At 42.2% G+C, this 19,631-nt stretch overlaps 1 protein-coding gene across 1 annotated transcript in view; it reads right to left on the bottom strand.

The window, feature by feature from the left end:
- syt7b (synaptotagmin VIIb) overlaps window positions 1-19,631 on the bottom strand; it is a gene marked incomplete at both ends in the record, with an annotated part of 95,841 nt that overhangs the window by 8,729 nt on the left and 67,481 nt on the right. The window contains 2 exons of the mRNA XM_084001798.1: window positions 2,300-2,423; window positions 19,323-19,445. Of these exons, the coding sequence (XP_083857924.1) occupies window positions 2,300-2,423; window positions 19,323-19,445 (247 nt within the window). The remainder of the gene's footprint in view (window positions 1-2,299; window positions 2,424-19,322; window positions 19,446-19,631) is intronic.

Raw genomic sequence — 19,631 nt, 5'->3', positions numbered from 1 at the left:
CTTTTAAATGGAAAAATTAGGGTTTTATCACAACCTGGGACTTGTTTTTGTAGCTTTGGACGTCGTTTCTATCAGTTGTAAAAGCAAAGAGGAAACTTAACGGCAGGAGCTCAGTAAATGATGACGAATGTTTACAGGAGATAGTTTTGGAAGTAATTTATAGCGCACACGTTTTTCCTCCAGATACCTTTGGCTGGATTAAGTGTTTGACTTAATGAATTTATCACCTCAATACACTTTTTTTTTATTAGCAATTACTTTGGTGAATATAGTGTTATTATTGTAGGAGTGAAGGGTAAAAGTCTAAATGTCTAAAATCCAACATAATGTCGAACTTGGTTAAATGACCTCAGCTATAAATAAGTGAACTCACTTCAGTGGGAAATAATGACTAATGAATTGCTAGTGCTCAGTCCTGACTCCTAACTAAATAAATGAGAGGAGACTTTCAGTGAGATGATTGGCTGTTTCTATTTCTGTTATTTTCTATAAATGCCTTCCACCAGATCAGATACACTTTTAAGTCAAAGGCCTAGTTATTAATGAGATTAAGTTGGTTAATAACTCAGCAGCACTTTAATGTGTATTCTGAACAAGTTCAAGAACCATGCTTATGCATTTTTGTTCACCTTTATTTTTGGCACAAAAAAATTTGGCTCATAAAAAGCCACTGTGGCAGGTGGCCAAAAAAGTAAACTTCAGGCCCTAGTAGTAATGTTTACCTATATGAATTTCCATATATATATTAGGTAAACAAAATAATATGCAATAAATGATTAATTGAAAGTACATTATGATTATACAAACATAAACCAGTTCTGTAATAACCTCCATGAAACGGCATTAGTACATAAAAATGTTTTCCCCTCCTCAACACCAAAGAGTGTTAGAGAGTTAGAGACATGAGAAGTTATTTGTCAGGCAGAGAGGGATCATAAAAATGTGCATAATGAATTTCATTCTTCTGTTTTACAATTACAACAACTTAAATTGCCTGACTGTTTCCTGTGTTTCACCATCAACAGCTTTAAAGGAATAGTTCAACATTTTGGCAAATTGGCCTATTGCCATAATCCCTATAGTCATAGCAGCACGTTCGTTACCTTTAATTGTCGGTGCAAGCTATTTTTAGAACGGCGGAGCAGAGCGGTGAGCTGCTACGGAGGCTCATGGGATTTCTTGGTTTCCCTCTTCAAACTCATCAAATACACAATCCAACAACTCCAAAACGCTCTGGTGGACAAGTTGTGACCTGCACATTCACCACGCTATGAGATAATAACACAACGTTACCAGACAGAGTTGTTTTAGAGGCAAATTCAGAGACTGCTTGCTGAAAAACTGCCCCCGACGGGAACGTGCATCAGCGGTTTTGCATGAATTTACCTCAAAAACAACTCCTAACGAAACTACACGGATAATGGCAATGGGCCAATTTACTCTCTTAAATGCCTATTACCTGTATCTGTAACCTATCGATCAATACTGGCAAGCATCATTTTGATATGTCAATTTTCATGACAATCAAACATCACCACGCATGGTCCACACATGCACTCGCTGGACTTTGGAGCTCATGACCACCACAACACACAACAAACTCCTCCTCTGCAGATTAAGCTTTAATTCGCCCCGACAACATGGTCGGGATGTCTTCAAACTGCTCATAATCAGGTTTCTAGTTTCAGCTTCCTACACCTGCTGCTCAGCCGGAGACTCTGCGAGGGAATTAGCATTTAAAGAAAAAAGGTAAAACAGGTTTGTTGGAGAAAACTCTGCTCTTTGAGATATGAATATAAATCTTAGTTAAATCAACACCAAATATAGCACACAACCACACACAGAGGAGGAGGTGATGAGAGTATCAGGAGAGAAATACACCTGCATACACCTACTTTAAATTAAATTTACAGCGTCTGCTATTTTTTTTGTCTAAGTTTTATTTAAGCCAATATAACCAGGGTTTAAAAATAGTAATTAATTACAAAGAAAGAAGCTTGTGCTAACTCCTCGTTGGAGGTTTTTTTTCACGTTAAAATTCTTCCCCCGGCTCATCTTCCACTTCCCTGTCTCTCCTCTTGCATGTAGCATTCATCTCAGATCAGGAAAGATGATGTGGAAGCACAATTCAAGCCTCTCAGTCGTCTCATCCATTATGATTTAAAAGGCTTTGCTGACAGCGGCCCTCCTACTCTTTATATGGATGAGTTCAGCAACGCAGAAAACACCACGGATGAGTCAGTGGTGTATCAATAAAAATGTGTCTCGTGGGGGGCCGTGTTTGATTGTGTGTCGTTACCATGAGCATGTCGCTGGTGACTGAGTTGGCCAAGTCGGAGACAGAGGAGTTGGCGTCCTGGCGGCGTCCGGTTTCGTCCGGGGTCTGACCTCTGGGGCTGCTGCCTGGTTTGTTACCGGGGGTCCTGTTGAAATGCATGAAAACAAACACACACACACACACACATACACACACACAGACACACACACACACAAATACACGCACGGATTAATAAACATGCTCATATTCAGCTCTGGTGCACATGAAAAGGACAAAAGTATCTGCCCATTTCCTTTTCTCAGCTTTTAGCCTGAGGCTGTTTTTCGTGGTTTGGACCGAGCTCTTCAATTTTCATACTGCAGCTACAATTATATTTTAGACACTGGTGAGAAAAAAAAAGAAAAAAGTTTGTGGCAATAATTCAGGGAGGACTGTTTCCTGTTTCAGGCAACTCCCCTGTGAACAAAGGACCATAAGGAAAAGTTTTATTTATTTATTTTGTTTACTTTTTCTCAAGTCTGACACAGAAAAACTTCCTAAACTGTGCCTCAGCTCTGTGACGGATCAATGTAAACATTTAGCTGCATAATAAAACTCACACTTTGATTTCTTGCCCAGAGACAAATGGGACGTCTGACATGTTGAATGTGTAGCTGGAGGCAGCAGCTGCTTAGCTTAGCACAGAGCTAGCCGGGGTGATGGAGTACGACTACCACCACCACCAGCTCTCTAACGTTCAATAATCAATTATATATTCAAAGTATAAAATTGGGGTTTCTTCCTCTGACTCCTGAGTCTGTGCTGGTTGCCTGGCAACTGCTATTTTCCCCCACTGTTTCCAGTCTTTATCCTGAATGAAGCTTCATATTTATCATACCAGTAGCTACAAACTTTTCATCTTATTCTTGGTAAGAAAAAATTAGGAGAAAAGGTCAATTATCACATAAATATTCATATAGCTACAATTTTTATGATCTATTGTGTTCTTTGTAATTCTTATTGTGCGCTCTCTACGGTGTTTTTATGTGTATGTGTATGTGGTTTTCCAATAAAGTATCTATCTATCTATCTATCTATCTATCTATCTATCTATCTATCTATCTATCTATCTATCTATCTATCTATCTATCTATCTATCTATCTATCTATCTATCTATCTAAGTAGTAGTGATAGCAGTATTTAACAATCCCTCCTGTGGTTTTCACTATATAAATTCCTTGTAGGTGTCATGACAACTCTTTCTTTCGCAGGCTTCATCTCTCTCAATATATAATGACTTCTCTATCTATCTATCTATCTATCTATCTATCTATCTATCTATCTATCTATCTATCTATCTATCTATCTATCTATCTATCTATCTATCTATCTATCTATCTATCTATCTATCTATCTATCTATCTATCTATCTACAGTATCTATCATTTTGTTGTTCGTCACTTTTCACATGTCCGTATACTTTTGGCTGTGTGATATTTGACTCTTTAGCTGCAGTAGCTGTGGTGGACCGCACTAATGTGGACTGCAATAAAAATAAATGAAATGCAAAAGTAAATCAATAAACAATTAGTTATTCATAATTACAGCAATTAAGAGCAAGAAATATATTACAGTAACACACAACCTTTGAACACTGAGGATTGTCCACATACAAAATATACAATACGTAAAACAAACACAAAACAAAAAAAAATGATCTGACTGATGAGAAAAAAGACAGAGAGAGAGAAAACACTAAAATTAGAACAAGAAAAAAAAAGCTACAGACCTCTCTTATGTAACTACGTAGGAAAATAAAACAGATCTAATACCAGACCAGGCATATTGACAACTAAGACTAATGAGCACATATCGCTGTGAGAGAGAAACAGAGCGAGAGTCAGACAGACAGAAATAGTGAGGGAGTGATCAGGTGAGCTGTAAAACACAAGAGGTAAGAGCAGGAGTGAGATTAGAAAGATGGCATTGTGGGAAAAAAAAAAAGATGATCCGAGAAGGAAAAGATAATTTGAAAACTTATCTGTGCACAGAGGCTGAGAGAAAGTGAAGGAGAGGATTTGTCTTTGTTAAGACTTGGGGGATTAATAAGAACGAACAAAGTGAGGTTACTGACTCAAATGAATGTGAGATTGAGACATCGCCAGGAAAACACACAACAACACATACACACAAAACCATTAGCTGAAAGAGAAATGAAGGAGAGAAAGGAGATGAGATAAATGAAAGAAGAAGAAAAAAAAGCCCTGGAAACAAAAGCATACCAGATTTGGCCTGGTTAAAGAGTCAGGTGCCTCTAAAGCAGAGAGAGGAAACAAACTGACACGTTACATGGGCAAAGAAAATAACAGAGGGAAGATGCTGAAGATGCAGCGGTGAGAGATGGACAGGGGTTGTGGAGCAAAGAGACAAGCAGAAGTGGAGGAAGAGCGAACAAGAAAAACACAGAGAGGATACAGCGTGGATGAGAAAAGAATTGATTCGTCACCCTGCGTTTATTTCCTGTGATCCGCGGGTCAGAGGACCAACATCGCAGCGCTGGCTGAATTCAGAATATAATGGTTTCTGTCTCTGAGGCCTGATGTGTGTGAGCGTAGCTACATCTGAAGCTAAAGGAGGCGCCTCCTGAGTCATGAACGCATCGTTTCTCCAGAAGGTCGGAGCGGATGTTTTGCAGCAAAAAAAAATCTCCAATTAACAGCTTCGCATCACACATCAGGAAACAATGTGTTACCTTAAAAATAATTACATGACACGCAGCGGTCACACACACACACACACACACACACACACACACACACACACACACACACATATATATATATATATATAACACCTGGCCGTCTCGCTCTGACAGTGACAGGCCTCCCACCTGTTCTATGGTGATGTGTTCAAGGACCATACCCACTGTTGCACCTACAGTATTTTAGCCCATTTATGGAAAAAAAATGTGTTAATTGCATTGAGTTGTTTTTTTTGCAGCATTATTTACATTATTAACCTATTTAACACTGTTTATAACCTATCAACAGCTGATCAGCAGTGACAACAGGAACAAAAGGAATATTGAATATTAAATGAACTACAATATTGAAATCTAAGTCTTATTGCTCTATTTTTTTTTATTCAGTCTTGATTTTCCAGCCTGTATTTTCAATTTCCTGCCAACGAAAATAAAAAGTCAGTGTGCAGATGTTTTCATCTTTATGTTTTCACAGTCAAGGTAACTCTGATCCTCTGACATTTGAATGTCAATTGCAAAAGCTAAAATCTCTGTAATGCACGCCGAGAGCTCAACACACTGCCGCTTATGAAAAACACACATGCAAAAGAAAACATCTTCATCAGTTTGACAGCAAAAGTGCTGCAAATGCTCACAACACATCAAAATACACAAACATGGGATGCACTAACATTATAATACATCTAAACTAATATATATTATCATTGTGCGCTTGTTGTCCAGTGTTTTTAACTTCAAAAGTCACAAAATATTGAAACAACATTTTAGTGCCTCTGCTCTGGAAACACGTCCACTGTCGTCTGTGTTGTATCTGTAGCGCGTGTGTGTGTTGTCAGATCAATGAAGATGTTTTATCAGTGTGTGTTTTGTGTTTTGTCTATTTACATGTGTCCTCCTCAGCAGCGGCGGGTTGAGCCCTCAGGGCCACCGTAGTAGTGCAATTCAGTCATGATCCTTTTCACAGTGGTTAGACCAAGTTCATCCTCCAGAGAAACACATACAAATGTAAAACTTTTAAAGGGATAGTTCAACATTTTGGCAAATTGGCCCATTGCCATAATCCCTATAGTCATAGCAGTAGGTTCATTACCTTTAATTGTCGGTGCAAGCTATTTTTAGAACGGCCGAGCCGAACGGCGAGTGGCGAACGGCCGAGCCGAGCGGCGAGCTGCTCAGAGCTACGCTACGGAGGCTCATGGGATTTCTTGGTTTCCCTCATCAAACTCATCAAATACACAATCCAACAACTCCAAAACGCTCTGGTGGACAAGTTGTGACCTGCACATTCACCACGCTATGAGATAATAACAAAACGTTACAAGACAGAGTTGTTTTAGAGGCAAATTAATGCAAAACCGCTGATGCGTGTTCCCGTTGCGGGCAGTTTTTCAGCAAATAGTCTCTGTATTTGCCTCTAAAACAACTCTGTTATTATCTCATAGCGTGGTGAATGTGCAGATCACAACTTGTCCACCAGAGCGTTTTGGAGTTGTTGGATTGTGTATGTGATGAGTTTGATGAGGGAAACCAAGAAATCCCATGAGCCTCCGTAGCGTAGCTCTGAGCAGCTCGCGGCTCTGCTCCGCCGTTCTAAAAACAGCTTGCACCGACAGTTAAAGGTAACAAACCTACTGCTATGACTATAGGAGTTATGGCAATGGGCCAATTTGCCAAAATGTTGAACTATCCTTTTAAGATGAGGACTGTTGAGTGGCTGTTTCGGATGTGGAGCTGTGTAATGACCTCATCGACTCTAAACTGTTCAAGTAAAGCAACATCGATGCCTTTTTAGAAGACCTAACCATTTTGCCTATGGAGCACATAATAAAAGCCTGTCCACTGGGATCTCACCCCAGAGAGTCTATAAACGCTCACTTGTGGGAGGTGTCGGCTCAATGACGGCCCATTGAACCCTATTAAATCAACACAAGGGACAGAGACCCACAGCTATACATTTTCTGCCCATTATTTACAATGGTGATCTGCCACTTTGAATATTTGGCTATAAATAACCTCAGACATGCAGACGCTTTAACACGGCCCATATTAAAAACTGTTGAAGTCAATGCAGCTCTGCATATATCATGCATGATTTCCCCCCTTCTGTCTGTAAACACATCCACTGCTCAAGTCTAATGAAGCACTGAGCCAACCAGAGAGCCACACTGCTTCTCTGGTATTTGCATAAATTTGATGTTGCATAAACCCAAAGAGACTGTTAGTAAAAGAAACCAGTAGGTTGGACAATAAAGAAACAGAGAGCAGACGGTGTAAATGTTTTTCCTTGATTTCAAACCCGAGACACGTTTCAGTGCTGACTTGTCAGACAGTGATGTTAAAGAGCAGATTAAATGCATCCAAATGAGCAGGTCGTCCAGGTGAAGACAACATCTGTCAGGGAGTAGCAAAAGAAAAGCTGCACAGAGGGTTTTTTTCTTTTTATATCACAGCAATAAGAAGCACAAAAACCCCTCATCCACAGGTTGACGATCACCAGTTAATTCATCATCAACTAAAAACAGCAGCGGTAATTACCCAGCTGCTGTCTCTGTGCAACACGTGTAGCTACGTTTCATCGTCAGCACCAGCTCATGAATTTTACCGACTTCAACTAAAAAAAAAACAGAAAAACGTGAATCAGCCAAATGATACCCAAGTTATTCCCAGTAATGAGGAAGTGAATAATGACGCTGTGTCTAACTGTGATCGCCTGTACTTGTACCATTTGGAAACTGGTAACAACTTTTCCCTACTGAGTTTTGAGAAACAATGAGCCCATATGTTGTCTGTGCAGCTTATTAGCACCCAGAGTTTCACTTTATTGTTAGGCCACCTCCAGCAGCAGGATAATTATGGCTTTTTCTCCCCCCCTCCTCTCTTCCTGCCTGCCTTACATTTACCTCCTGCATTGTGGATCTTCTTGCAGGTGTAAAAGTGCAGCTGTTTTCTTTTGCTCTGATGAGGGTTTCATGCTGAAATGTAAATAAATCCCAAGCAAATCTGACCTAAACACAAGTTGAATCTTTCTCTGTGCTGCATATTTCTGAATGTATTTTTGGGGTGGGAACAGACACATTTGTTTGAGCTAAATCAGCATAAATATCACTCTTGTTATCAACGAGACTTGCTTTCGTAAAAGATTCGTATAAAACTGAGCGGCGGAGTCTGCTTGTCAGAGTCGCCAGATTAACATATACTGACATGAGAGGCAAATAAAGACCTGCCGCCCGCTGCACACAGTGTCCTCGAATCACGACTGTTGATACGGCAACGGCCTCAGGGACACGCAGCGATTGGGCGCGGCGGTGAGGTGAGGTTCATCCATGCGTGCAAATATACATATTTACACATCATCAAATATACACACACCTGCAGTCCCACTCGCTCACTCGCTCACACGTACACACACGCACGCACACACACGCAGGCTGCAGAGGAGAGCTGGTGCTGCATAACATCTGCAGCCAGACTTGATATCAAGACAATGATGAAACATGTTGCAGAAACACAGAAGAAAGAGGAGGAGGAGAGATTCTCGCTGCGCTCCGTTAATCCTCACAAGACAACACATGAATTTCATGAACTCAGTGTTTTTTTTTTTGCAAATGATTAAGGAAGTTTAACTTAACGCACACACAAGTTCAGACTTTGTGTCCAGACAGAAAGAAGGAAAAAAAAACAAAAAAAACATCTGCAGCTGTGAGTTGCCCCCTCCTCTCTCTCTCTCTCTCTCTCTCTTGCTGGTGACTATCTGGTCCGAAACACACAACACCAGTTACATAATTCATCCTTTAGAGGTTGTTGTAACCATGACTACTGAAATGTGTGCTCCCACTTAAGGTTGTACTCACTATACCATCATGTATTTTACACAGGGTTGCAGTAACCATGGTAACAGGAGCCTTCAAAAAAAAAAAAAAAAAAAAAGAGGGCAGCAAAAAAAAAAAAAATCCTGCCAGGGCCCTATATTGAAAATAGCAACAAAAAAACAAAAAAACAACAACAAAAACCCACAGGGCAAAAGGGACCAAACATTTAGAAAAGCTTTGAAACACACTCTTTGACTTCCCTCATACCTACACTTCTGCAGCCCCCCCTCCTCCTCCTCCTCCCCTCTTGTGACCTTGTGAAAACGACACACACACACACATACACACAAATATATATACACCACTGGGTGTGTGTGAGCTCATGCTGAAAATGGCTGATTCATAAATGCCAAAAAAAACAAGAGAGTGAGAGAGAGAAAGAGAGAGTAGAATCACCTGCAGCCATGACACTGAAAACAACAGGCAGAGACAGAGCGAGCAGCTACAACAGTTACCTTCTCTCCCCGTTAATAAAACAGTCGGATCACTGGACTAAAATAAACTCTGATCTCACTCTGCACTGCACTGAGCTTCTTCTGTGGCAGCGACATGCAAACGAACTATGAGTGAGTCGACATCACAAAAACAAGAAGCACACACACACACAGAGAGTAACACACACACAAACACACAGAGTAACACACACTCACACACACACACACACAGGGAACCGTCCCTGGAGAAACGACTTCGATCTGATTCGGTGAAACTCAAAACACTGACTTTTGACCTCGTGGCCTCAATCTGAGACTGAGTGTGTGAGCCATCTTTGGTGTTATTGGACAAAGCAGGTCGTTACATCCCAGGGGGACGACGACGACGACGCAGTGGAGACGTCTTATCTCCTCCTATCATGCGTGCAAACTGTGTGTTGAGCATTTTATAGACGACAAGCACTTAAACCTGCATGTTTTCACATATTACAACATATTTATTTCTCTTTGTGCGACCGTATTGTCCCGCCGCTGCATCGCCCCTTCCCCCACGGCTGCATGGGACACGGGGACAAAAACTAATGGGATTTCTGTTGAGCATCGACATGTAGCTGCCATCTGTTTGTTCGTTAGAGACGACGACAGCAAAGTATCTGAGCGCACACACTTTCAGAAGCAAAAAAAAAAAAACCTATATCAAAACATTTAGCAGAGTCTGATATTTCTTCAATGAGTCATTCAAAGCTCGTCATTACATAGATAGAGTCCTTATATAACATAAGTTGTGTTTTAGTTCACATGTTAAAGGAAAACAAGTGATTAAATTATGTTTTTGGCCTTGATCACATGTTTTATCAACATAACGAGGAAGAGTTCAGTATCAAAATATGAGATCAACACAGTCGTCACTGAAAATGATTGAACTTGTTTTCCAATTTCCTCCAACAACTGAAGCCTGATTAAACATTTCATAGTTACACTGATGAACTCGGAACAGCCGCTTTAGTTTAGAGGAAGATCGTGGTCTCGGTTTAACACGGACAATCAACAGTGATTTTTAGCATGAGACATAATGTGTTTACCTAATTAACATTTAAATGAAACCTCAGTCTTCAGCTTTACTGTATAGGTCCATTTTTAATCCTGCTCTTAAATCAGACTGATGAAAACCAGATGTTTGCAGCAGTGACATGAAGCTGCACACACGACAAACCACTAGTTAACCCTCCTGTTGTCCTTCTGGGCCAAATTGACCCAATCTGTTCCCTTCCTCCATCCTTCCTACTTCTTCCTTCCGTCTTTCCACAATCCTTTTCCCCTTTCCTTCCTTTCCTTTGTCCTTACTTCTTCCTTCCTTTTTGACCCAATCTATTCCCTCCCTCCATCTTTCTTTCCTTCCTTCTTTCTTCCTTGAATGAATCTGTTGCCTCCATATTTCTTTCCTTCCTTCTTTCCTCCCTTGAACTAATCTGTTCCCTCCCTCCATCTTTATTTCCTTTCTTCTTTCCTCCCTTCTCCTTCCTTCCTTGAACTAATCTGTTCCCACCATCTTTCTTTTCTTCCTTTTTCGCTTCCCTCTTTCCACAATTCTTTTCCCCTCCTTTCCTTCGTCCTTACTTCTTCCTTCCTTTTTGACACAATTGACCCAATCTGTTCTCTCCCTCCATCTATCTTCCCTTCCTTCTTTCCTCCCATCTTTCCCTTTGTCCTTCCTCTCTTCCTTCCTTCCTTCCTTGACCCAGGAAGACAACAGGAACAGCTGAGTTTAAAACGGTGACACCTAAAATCAACATTTGCACACCTGCACCTGGTATATTATGGTGATAGAGGGATGTTATAGAAAGCAGATGTGTGTAGCTATATGTGTGTGTGTGTGTGTGTGTGTGTGTGTGTGTGTGTGTGTGTGTGTGTGTGTGTGTGTGTGTGTGCGTGTGTGTGTGTGTGTGTGTGAGTAAATACACTGTATCAGCGCATGAAAACTGTCTGCAGGGGGAATTTCTTTCCTTTTCCTCATGTTCAGCAGTGAGGCTGATTTATCAGAGTCTGGCCGAGCTGACAGTCATCTATGCCACTGTGACATCATCCTGTCACATGCCCGTCAACACCCTCGGGAGAGGCTGGATTAGGTGAATAAGAAGAAGATAGCGGGATGGGAAAGGAGAAAAGGAGAGAGGAAACAAACTGGCGTAATAATAATAATAACAGGGCAAAAAAAGGGAGGTTTAATAGATGCAATTAAATAAAGCGTGGCGGAGCGATTGAGGGAGGAGGCAGAGGTGGAGAGGGAATGAAGGCGAGATGAGCAGACAACGTCTTATTGAGAAAGAAAATGAGGGCTGCAGAGGGGAAATTGATGAGGGGATGGAAAAGGGGAATGGTGGAGGAGTGGGTGAGGGTGAGGGAGGGGGGAGGAGAAGTGGATGGACGGGTGAGAACATGAGGGATGAGGGTTAGCGGCGTGGCTGGGATAGGAAGTGTGTCCTCATAAACAGAACAGCTACTGTATCTGGGTCTTGCTGATCATACGCTGGCCCCTAGGAGACCATGAAACACAATATAGGTCCCATGTCCCATGATGGATGAGGGGCCGGGCTCTGGTGTCAGCCCACTCAGCGCTCCCCACCAGCAGGGACAAATCACTCAGCCTCCGCCCCGACTCGACTCCCACCTCCCACCTCCCCTCCACCTCCACTTCCACCCCCCATCTCCTCAACACACAGGCTAATACAACTAATGGAGCCATCTGCAGTGTTTCGACTGGCTTGATGCTCTTTGAATAGACTTCTGCTGCCTTGTTGTTGATGAGATTTATTCATGGGGAGTTGATGTTTTTTATGGAAGTTGTAGTGCAGTGAAATAACTCGCTGGTGTCATTTCCCCGTTGCAAAATTAGAAACAAAAGTGGGTAAAATTTGATTAAAGCAGAAGTAAGCGATCCGGTCGTTTTGGCTAACTTCTTGCCAGCCGATGGAGTTAGCAGTCCCCGCCCTCGTCCCTATGTCACCACATTCACCTTGGCTGCACACACAGAGAGGCACCTTTATGCCGTTCTCTCTCCTCATTGGATAAAGGTTGTAGGATACAAGGAAAGTTTTCTCCTCGGCTTACAGCAGAGCAGAGTGACTGACAGACCCGTGTTTCGGACCAAACACTCTTTATAAGTGATTGCCGTTGGAAGATATAACTATTAAGACTTATATTAACACAAAAATTCAGCTTACTTCTGCTTTAATGACTTTGAGAGTGCTGTTTTTTCTTCTTTTCTCCCCCCTTTCCTTCCACTATACTCACTGTTGCTTTCACCGTGATGCCCTATAGCCGCCTGAACACCACTCCCCCCTTCATCCTTTACTTTACTTCCCTTTCATGGGCTCTCTTAAATCAGCTCCCTGCTCGTAGCCACAAGCAGCAACAAGGGAAATGGTGAATGAGCCCCAGACTTAGATCTGACAGGTTTTTTAAAAAGATGCCTCGTTTGTGCTGACCTACATCGCTTTTTCTCTCCAATCATCTTCCCTCCTGGGCTGCTGCTGCCGCCGGCCCCGGAGGCTGCCATGGGGACCGGCGGCCCCGGCCTGGAGAGTCATTAGGAGGCTTGACTCACTGTGATTGTTGGCTCATGGCTCCCACGATTGAAAGAGTCGGACAGGCCACCGCGCGTGATAAAGGATGGCAACAACTTCCTGCTTGATTAATACTGTATCGTCGTCTTGTTGTTGTGTTGTGTTGTGTTGTGTTGTGTTGTGCTGTGTTGTGTTGTGCAACTCAGCGAGTGCAGCAACGTTCCCAAACAGAGAGAGAGAGATTACAGCTTTGATTCCCACTGAGACCTCCCACGCCGACAATGTACACACCCACTGATGGAGCAGCAGCACCTGTCAAATGTTATGTACTGAGTTTGCTTCTTCCTGGTCAGATTTTGCGCAGCTGTTATCCACATCGTAAAGTAATTTTCCTCATCCCCCTCTCCCCCACTACGAACACGACCTCATCACTTTATCACCTGATCAAGTCGTCGTGACAAATGTCCCAGCAAACAGCTACCTCTCCTGCAGACACAGAGCGTTTATTTAGAGTTGTGTTACTGACCAACCAGCAAGTACATTCACTTCTGTGCTACAGCTACTGGCTGTTTGGAGCTGAGCAGGAAGGATGTAGAGCTTATCACAGCTTTTTACACCAAAAAAGGACAAAACTGAATCAAAACAAAGTTTGTAGGTTGTAAGAGCAGAACAAGCGATGCATTTTGCATTACATCGTTATTTAGCTTTTAAAGGAGACATATTATGCCCCCTTTCCACAAATTAAAATAGTTCCCAGGTGTCTTAAAGACATATCTGAGACATGCTTCAGTCAAAATACCACTAGGATCAAACGTCACAGCACTTTTTTCATCCGCTCAAAACAGCCCTGTTCAGAACGGCTGGTTTCAGTGACTGTTCCTTTAAATGCAAATTGACCACTGCTCACCCCGCCTCGCCCCTTCTACCGGTACTCACAGGTAGGGGTGGTATTATGTAAATTCGAACACTAATTACTTCATTGTTGGACAACCGAGGGAACAGCTCGTAAAACCACGTGGATATCAACCTAGGGAGCCCGAAAAATTACAAAAGTTATGTTATGTAAAGAGCCTTCAAAAAGTTATATTTCCATAACATGTCCCCTTTAATATAAAATCATGGTTGATTGTTGCTTCGAAATTGGTAGATTTGGGCACAATTAACTTCATTAGGCACTGCTGTTTATTCTGCTTATTCAAGCATCACATTTTCCAAACAAGCAGAGAAAAACCGGGATAAAGAATATCGTCTGTAAACAGAGTATACGCCTAATTTTCCAGTCTCATTTCCTCCTCTTCAGGTTCTCTAAGGCCTCTCAAACACACACTTTTCGTTGCTCATTTAAAGGTTGGTAATGGTCAACTACATTATACAGACGGGGACGTGCAGCAGAGCCGATGTTATGCGCTTCACAAGAATCTGAAAAACAGGATTATGCACAATCGAATGTGCAGCACGACGTTGTTCTGGAAAATATAAGAAATGATCTCCACTTAATTTGTGTGTCCTGTCACTGAGAGTCTGTGTGGGCACTACACAGTCTTGGCTTGTACTGAATGGAAGCGCATCTCTGACACGCTCCATTTCAGAAACCGTCGCACATTTTTACAGCTTTTTCAACAAACATTCGACATCCAGAGTGGAGGTTGTCCGGGGCCACGGAGCTCTTCTGGGTTTTATTCATATTTATTTCCCTGTTGCGTCTCTCTGTGTGTGGTGAATCTCTGAGCTCATTAAGATGCAGCTCTGCCACGGTGCAACAGCAGCTTTCTGAGATGGTAATAATAACGCAAACAGCTTTACAGCCTCCATTATGGTCATCTGCAGGTGGGTGATTACACCCAGTCCTCCACACAGGGCTTTGACCGGTCGGCCACCGTGACCCAAACTGACTCACATCTCAAGACACGAGAAAGGGCTGAGAGGATCTTACACTTAACACAGAGAAGAAAAACACAAGTTTGTCTGTAGATAACAGATCAGCTCGAAAACAAAATGTCTCCTCCGACAATAATAGCCTATAATCAACTGTGATTTACAGCATCGGTGTTTTAGGGGATCTGATCTCTTAAAGATGTAATAAATACAAGGCGGCTGCAGTTTCCCAGAATCACAGATCAACAGTTTGGTGATAACAAACTGTCATTTGGTTTCAGAGGGGAGGGGGAGTGTCTACGGAGACTCATGGGATTTCTGGGTTTCCCTCATCAAACTCATCAAATACACAATCCAACAACTCAAAACGCTCTCGTGGACAAGTTGTGACCTGCACATTCACCACGCTATGAGATAATAGCAGAATGTTACGAGACAGAGTTGTTTTAGAGGTAAATTCATGCTCGTTCCTGTCGGGGGCAGTTTTTCGGCAAGCAGTCTCTGCATTTACCTCTAAAACAACTCTGAAACTCCGTTATTATCTCATAGCGTGGTGAATGTGCAGGTCACAACTTGTCCACCAGAGCGTTGTGGAGTTGTTGGATTGTGTATTTGATGAGTTTGATGAGGGAAACCAAGAAATCCCATTAGCCTCCGTAGTGTAGCTCTGAGCAGCTCGCGGCTCTGCTCCGCCGTTCTAAAAATATCTTGCACCGACAATTAAAGGTAATAAACCTACTGCTATGACTATAGGGATTATGGCAATGGGCCAATTTGCCAAAATGTTGAACTATCCCTATGTAACAAATGTAACAAACAAAGATGTAATAAATACAAGGCGGCTACAGTTTCCCAGAATCATAGATTAACATTAAACCTCTCACGCAGCTCAGCAACACAGTGGTGATAAACTGTCATTTTGTTTCAGAAGGGGGAGGGGGGGGGTTACTGTATTACCTTCCACCTCAGTGCATGTGAATTTAGCTGTAACAGGAGAGTATTTTTTTTTTTTTTTTTTTTTTTAAATGAGTGACGGGTGGTAAAAATAGATCGACTCTCACTCATGTTGCAAAGCTTTGATGAGCAGCTCTCAGCATCTGGGTGCGCAGCTCGGCGGTATCTACCTGTGGTATTGCCACTGATTCACAAATTGCAGATTCGCATTCAGCATGAATCAAGTCAAACATCTCTTCATTTGTGTAATGATGGAGACAATTGCTCTGTTTTGTGAGATGATAATGATTCCTGACAACAGTTTACCCAGCAGCTGCGATGTAGATTAGTGACTCCTGATTCAGTAGTCCTAAAAAACACACCACAGCTGCACCAGGGTTTTTCTGTCTAACATCGGAGAACGCTGTGGATCCCAAAGTGTTGAAAAGCTTTTTTATTTTATTTTTTTTAGCTTCTTTCAAGTCATTATTTAAATTTTCTAACATAAATTTAGTGTTGTGGTTCAGTCTCTCTGCTCTCATCAGCCTTGTTTCCAGAGGCAGCTGTTTTCAGAGGGAGAAGCTGGTGAACACAGAGGAGCATCTGGCTCACAGATATTTTATCTCTGGAGCTGGTGGAGACGAAAATAGAGCTAAAAAAAAAAAAAAAAAAAAAGTGGATATTGTTTTGAAACACAAACACGACTCAGAACGAATGCTCTTGTGGCCGAGTGTCTGGTGGCAGTGGAGTAAATAGGCAAATGTCTGCATCGTGTTTACCACAACAACATAAATGTTGAGCCTACAGCTTGTATGTTTTTTTTATTAGACAGCTTTAATTATAAATGTCTAAATATATAAAAGCTGCTGCTGGACGAGGACAGGGTGCCACTTGGTCTGCGCTTGTGCACTGTCCATATTTAGAAGGATTGTCTGAACAAATATAGATCTGACCTAATACACAGTGCACGCCGGTTTTGTTGCTTTTATCCTATCATTTCCCTTTTATCAGATCTGGTCTTTGTAGATATTTGTGCTCCGAGCTGTATTTGATTTCATTAATAAACCAAGAGAATCTCAAACCTCTGTGGAAGTTTCTATTTTTATCTCGTATAGCGTATTTCTCTAGAAAGCTGAGAGCAAAGGTTTCCCACTCTTCCTGTCTGTCTCTAACCGTCTGACAGCGTCTTGTCTTATCACATATATTCTTGGCGGGATCATCCTGTGCCATCGTCCTCAGTCTGCTGGGCTCCATGAAAACAGCCAGGAGCGAGCCAGCAGACGGGCGCGGGGAGCTTACGGGGTAACTGCAGAGACAGGGATGAGAGAGATGGACAGAGATGATGATGGAGAGCTGTTATTAGTTGTGGAAGGACACTAGACGACTTGGCCCACACGACCCCTCGGGGTAGAGGCTCACTGGCTCGCTGTGATTAGAGTTAGGTGCTTGACAGACCTCCGCTCAGAGAGAGGGAGAGGAGAGAGGAAGAGTGGATGATGCGAGGGGAAGGAGGGGTGGAGAGGGGGGAGACAAGCGAGGTAAGCTGGTCATCATCCTCCGACTGACCCCTTGGAGATTTTTTAATTGAATTCCGAAAGCATAAAAATGATCATAATTGTTTCAATGACATCAAAAAGAGGATAAATTTATCATGTTCTTTTCTTCCCGAGACAGGCTGCTATTTTTCATCAACCCGCAAATTCACAGATGACCTAGTTAGAGCGGCACACTTGGATGCACTGCAGAGAGGTTCGGAGAAAAACTTTGTGCATTTTAAGAAATTTAATGGAATTCAAAAGCAGTATTTCCGGGAAAAAATAAAAAATAAACAAATATATATATATATTTATAAAAACAGAACACTCAACAAAACTGTGCGCAGCATCATGTGGGACTACGCTCAGATTCATGCTCAGCCCAGCAGTGTCAAAACAGTAGGTTAAGCACTTTATCCCTCAAACGGTCTGACGTGATAAGAGGGCAGCCTGTTTAGTCCTTTGTTAGCCAGATAAGAGCCTGTGTTAGTCCGCGATGGCTGCTGCGAGATCACTGGTAGATGAGAGATTAGCATATTTTTAGACGAGTGTTTCATGTGAGGAACCTTATTTCTAAATAATGAGGGTGCCCTTTTTTTTCTTTTTTCTTTTTCCCTGTGCCTACAACCCAAAGATCAAACCAGCGGGGAAGAGCTGCAGACAAGCAGACTTACAAAGGTCTGGGTGCAAAGACAAGAGGACACGTGAGCTGGGAAAAAGGGACTTAAAATGTTAAGAAGAAAAAAAAAAGGGGTGATATGCAACATAAAAAAAAGAGGAAACGTAAAGCTAACCATGAAAGCAAAAGGAAAAAGAAAAAGTCTTTCATACAGCGCTGGAAGTAGAAGAACAACATCGTGTTCAGAGATGGAGAGAAACCAACAGTATCTAGTGGAGCCAGAGCCTCCATTGAGAACATCAAGGTCATGTCCGCTGTACGGGGGCGTGCGGGGCTTTGAATGGCCGGAGGAGCAGTGTACAACATCCTATGTAATTACACCATCAGTAGATTACATATGATGGGTTTTAGTTACTGACAACAGGGCAGAAAACAATTTCCCCCCCCGGAGTCATAGTTACAGCAGCGTGGAGGCAATCTGGACCTGGACTCACGACACCCAGTCGTCAGCTCCAAATATCAAGACATTTAGATATTAATGTGGTTAAAATAAATTACTGCATTGAAACTGATTTAAAAAATAATAATAAAAAACATCTGTGAAACAAACGGATTCATCTGTTAAAGGGATGGTTCAACATTTTAGGAAATTGGCCCCTTGCCATAATCCCTATAGTTTTAGGAGTAGGTTCGTTACCTTTAATTGTCGGTGCAAGCTATTTTTAGAACAGTGGAGCAGAGCCGTGAGCTGCTCAGAGTTACGCTACGGAGGCTCATGGGATTTCTTGGTTTCCCTCATCAAACTCATCAAATACACAATCCAACAACTCCAAAACGCTCTGGTGGACAAGTTGTGACCTGCACATTCACCACGCTATGAGATAATAACGAAACGTTAAGAGACGGAGTTGTTTTCGAGGTAAATTCATGCAAACCCGCTGATGCGCATTCCCATTGGGTGCATTTTTTTAGCAAGCAGTCTCTGCATTTGCCTCTAAAACAACTCTGAAACTCCGTTATTATCTCATAGCGTGGTGAATGTGCAGGTCACAACTTGTCCACCAGAGCATTTTGGAGTTGTTGGATTGTGTATTTGATGAGTTTGATAATCCCATTAGCCTCCGTAGCGTAGCTCTGAGCAGCTCGCAGCTCTGCTCCGCCGTTCTAAAAATAGCTTGCACCGACAATTAAAGGTAGTGAACCTACTGCTAAAACTATAGGGATTCTGACAATGGGCTAATTTGCCAAAATGTTGAACTATCCCTTTAAATTTAGAAAAAGTAATTTTAAAGTGCAGTCAGTCCTCATCTGTGTTGCATCTCGTAAAAACCACATGAGTGGAATAAACTGCAGATTAAAGAACTAGGAGCAATGCAGTTAATTTTGCAGGTAAACCATTAGCTAAATCTGTTTGACACCTAACTAATCACATTCCTTTAGATTATTCTTCTCTCTCTCTTTTTTCTCTTCGTTACCTCTTTTCTGGTGTGGTTTCGTTTTCTTTGCTCGCTGGCGCTTCCTGTAGATCTGGGAGGTTGGCAAAGTCATCCTGTTCAGCCAGCCCGATAGCTAGAGACAGAACAACCATCTTCCCCTCACTGGACACACAGACAAACAAGACATCACAAGGCCACACAGGTACAGTATGTAGACAATAGAGGGGCACGCACACACACATACACACACACACACACAAACATAGTCCAACATGCACACAAAACACAGCGACACGCACATCACACATTCAATTCATGTACAAAGAGAGAGTGGGAGAGAGGTGGTAG

Source organism: Trachurus trachurus (assembly GCF_905171665.1).
Source record: "Trachurus trachurus genome assembly, chromosome: 3".
NCBI lineage: Eukaryota > Metazoa > Chordata > Actinopteri > Carangiformes > Carangidae > Trachurus > Trachurus trachurus.
The sequence above is the reverse complement of the archived record's forward strand: the minus strand, read 5'-3'. Positions and strand labels throughout refer to the sequence as shown.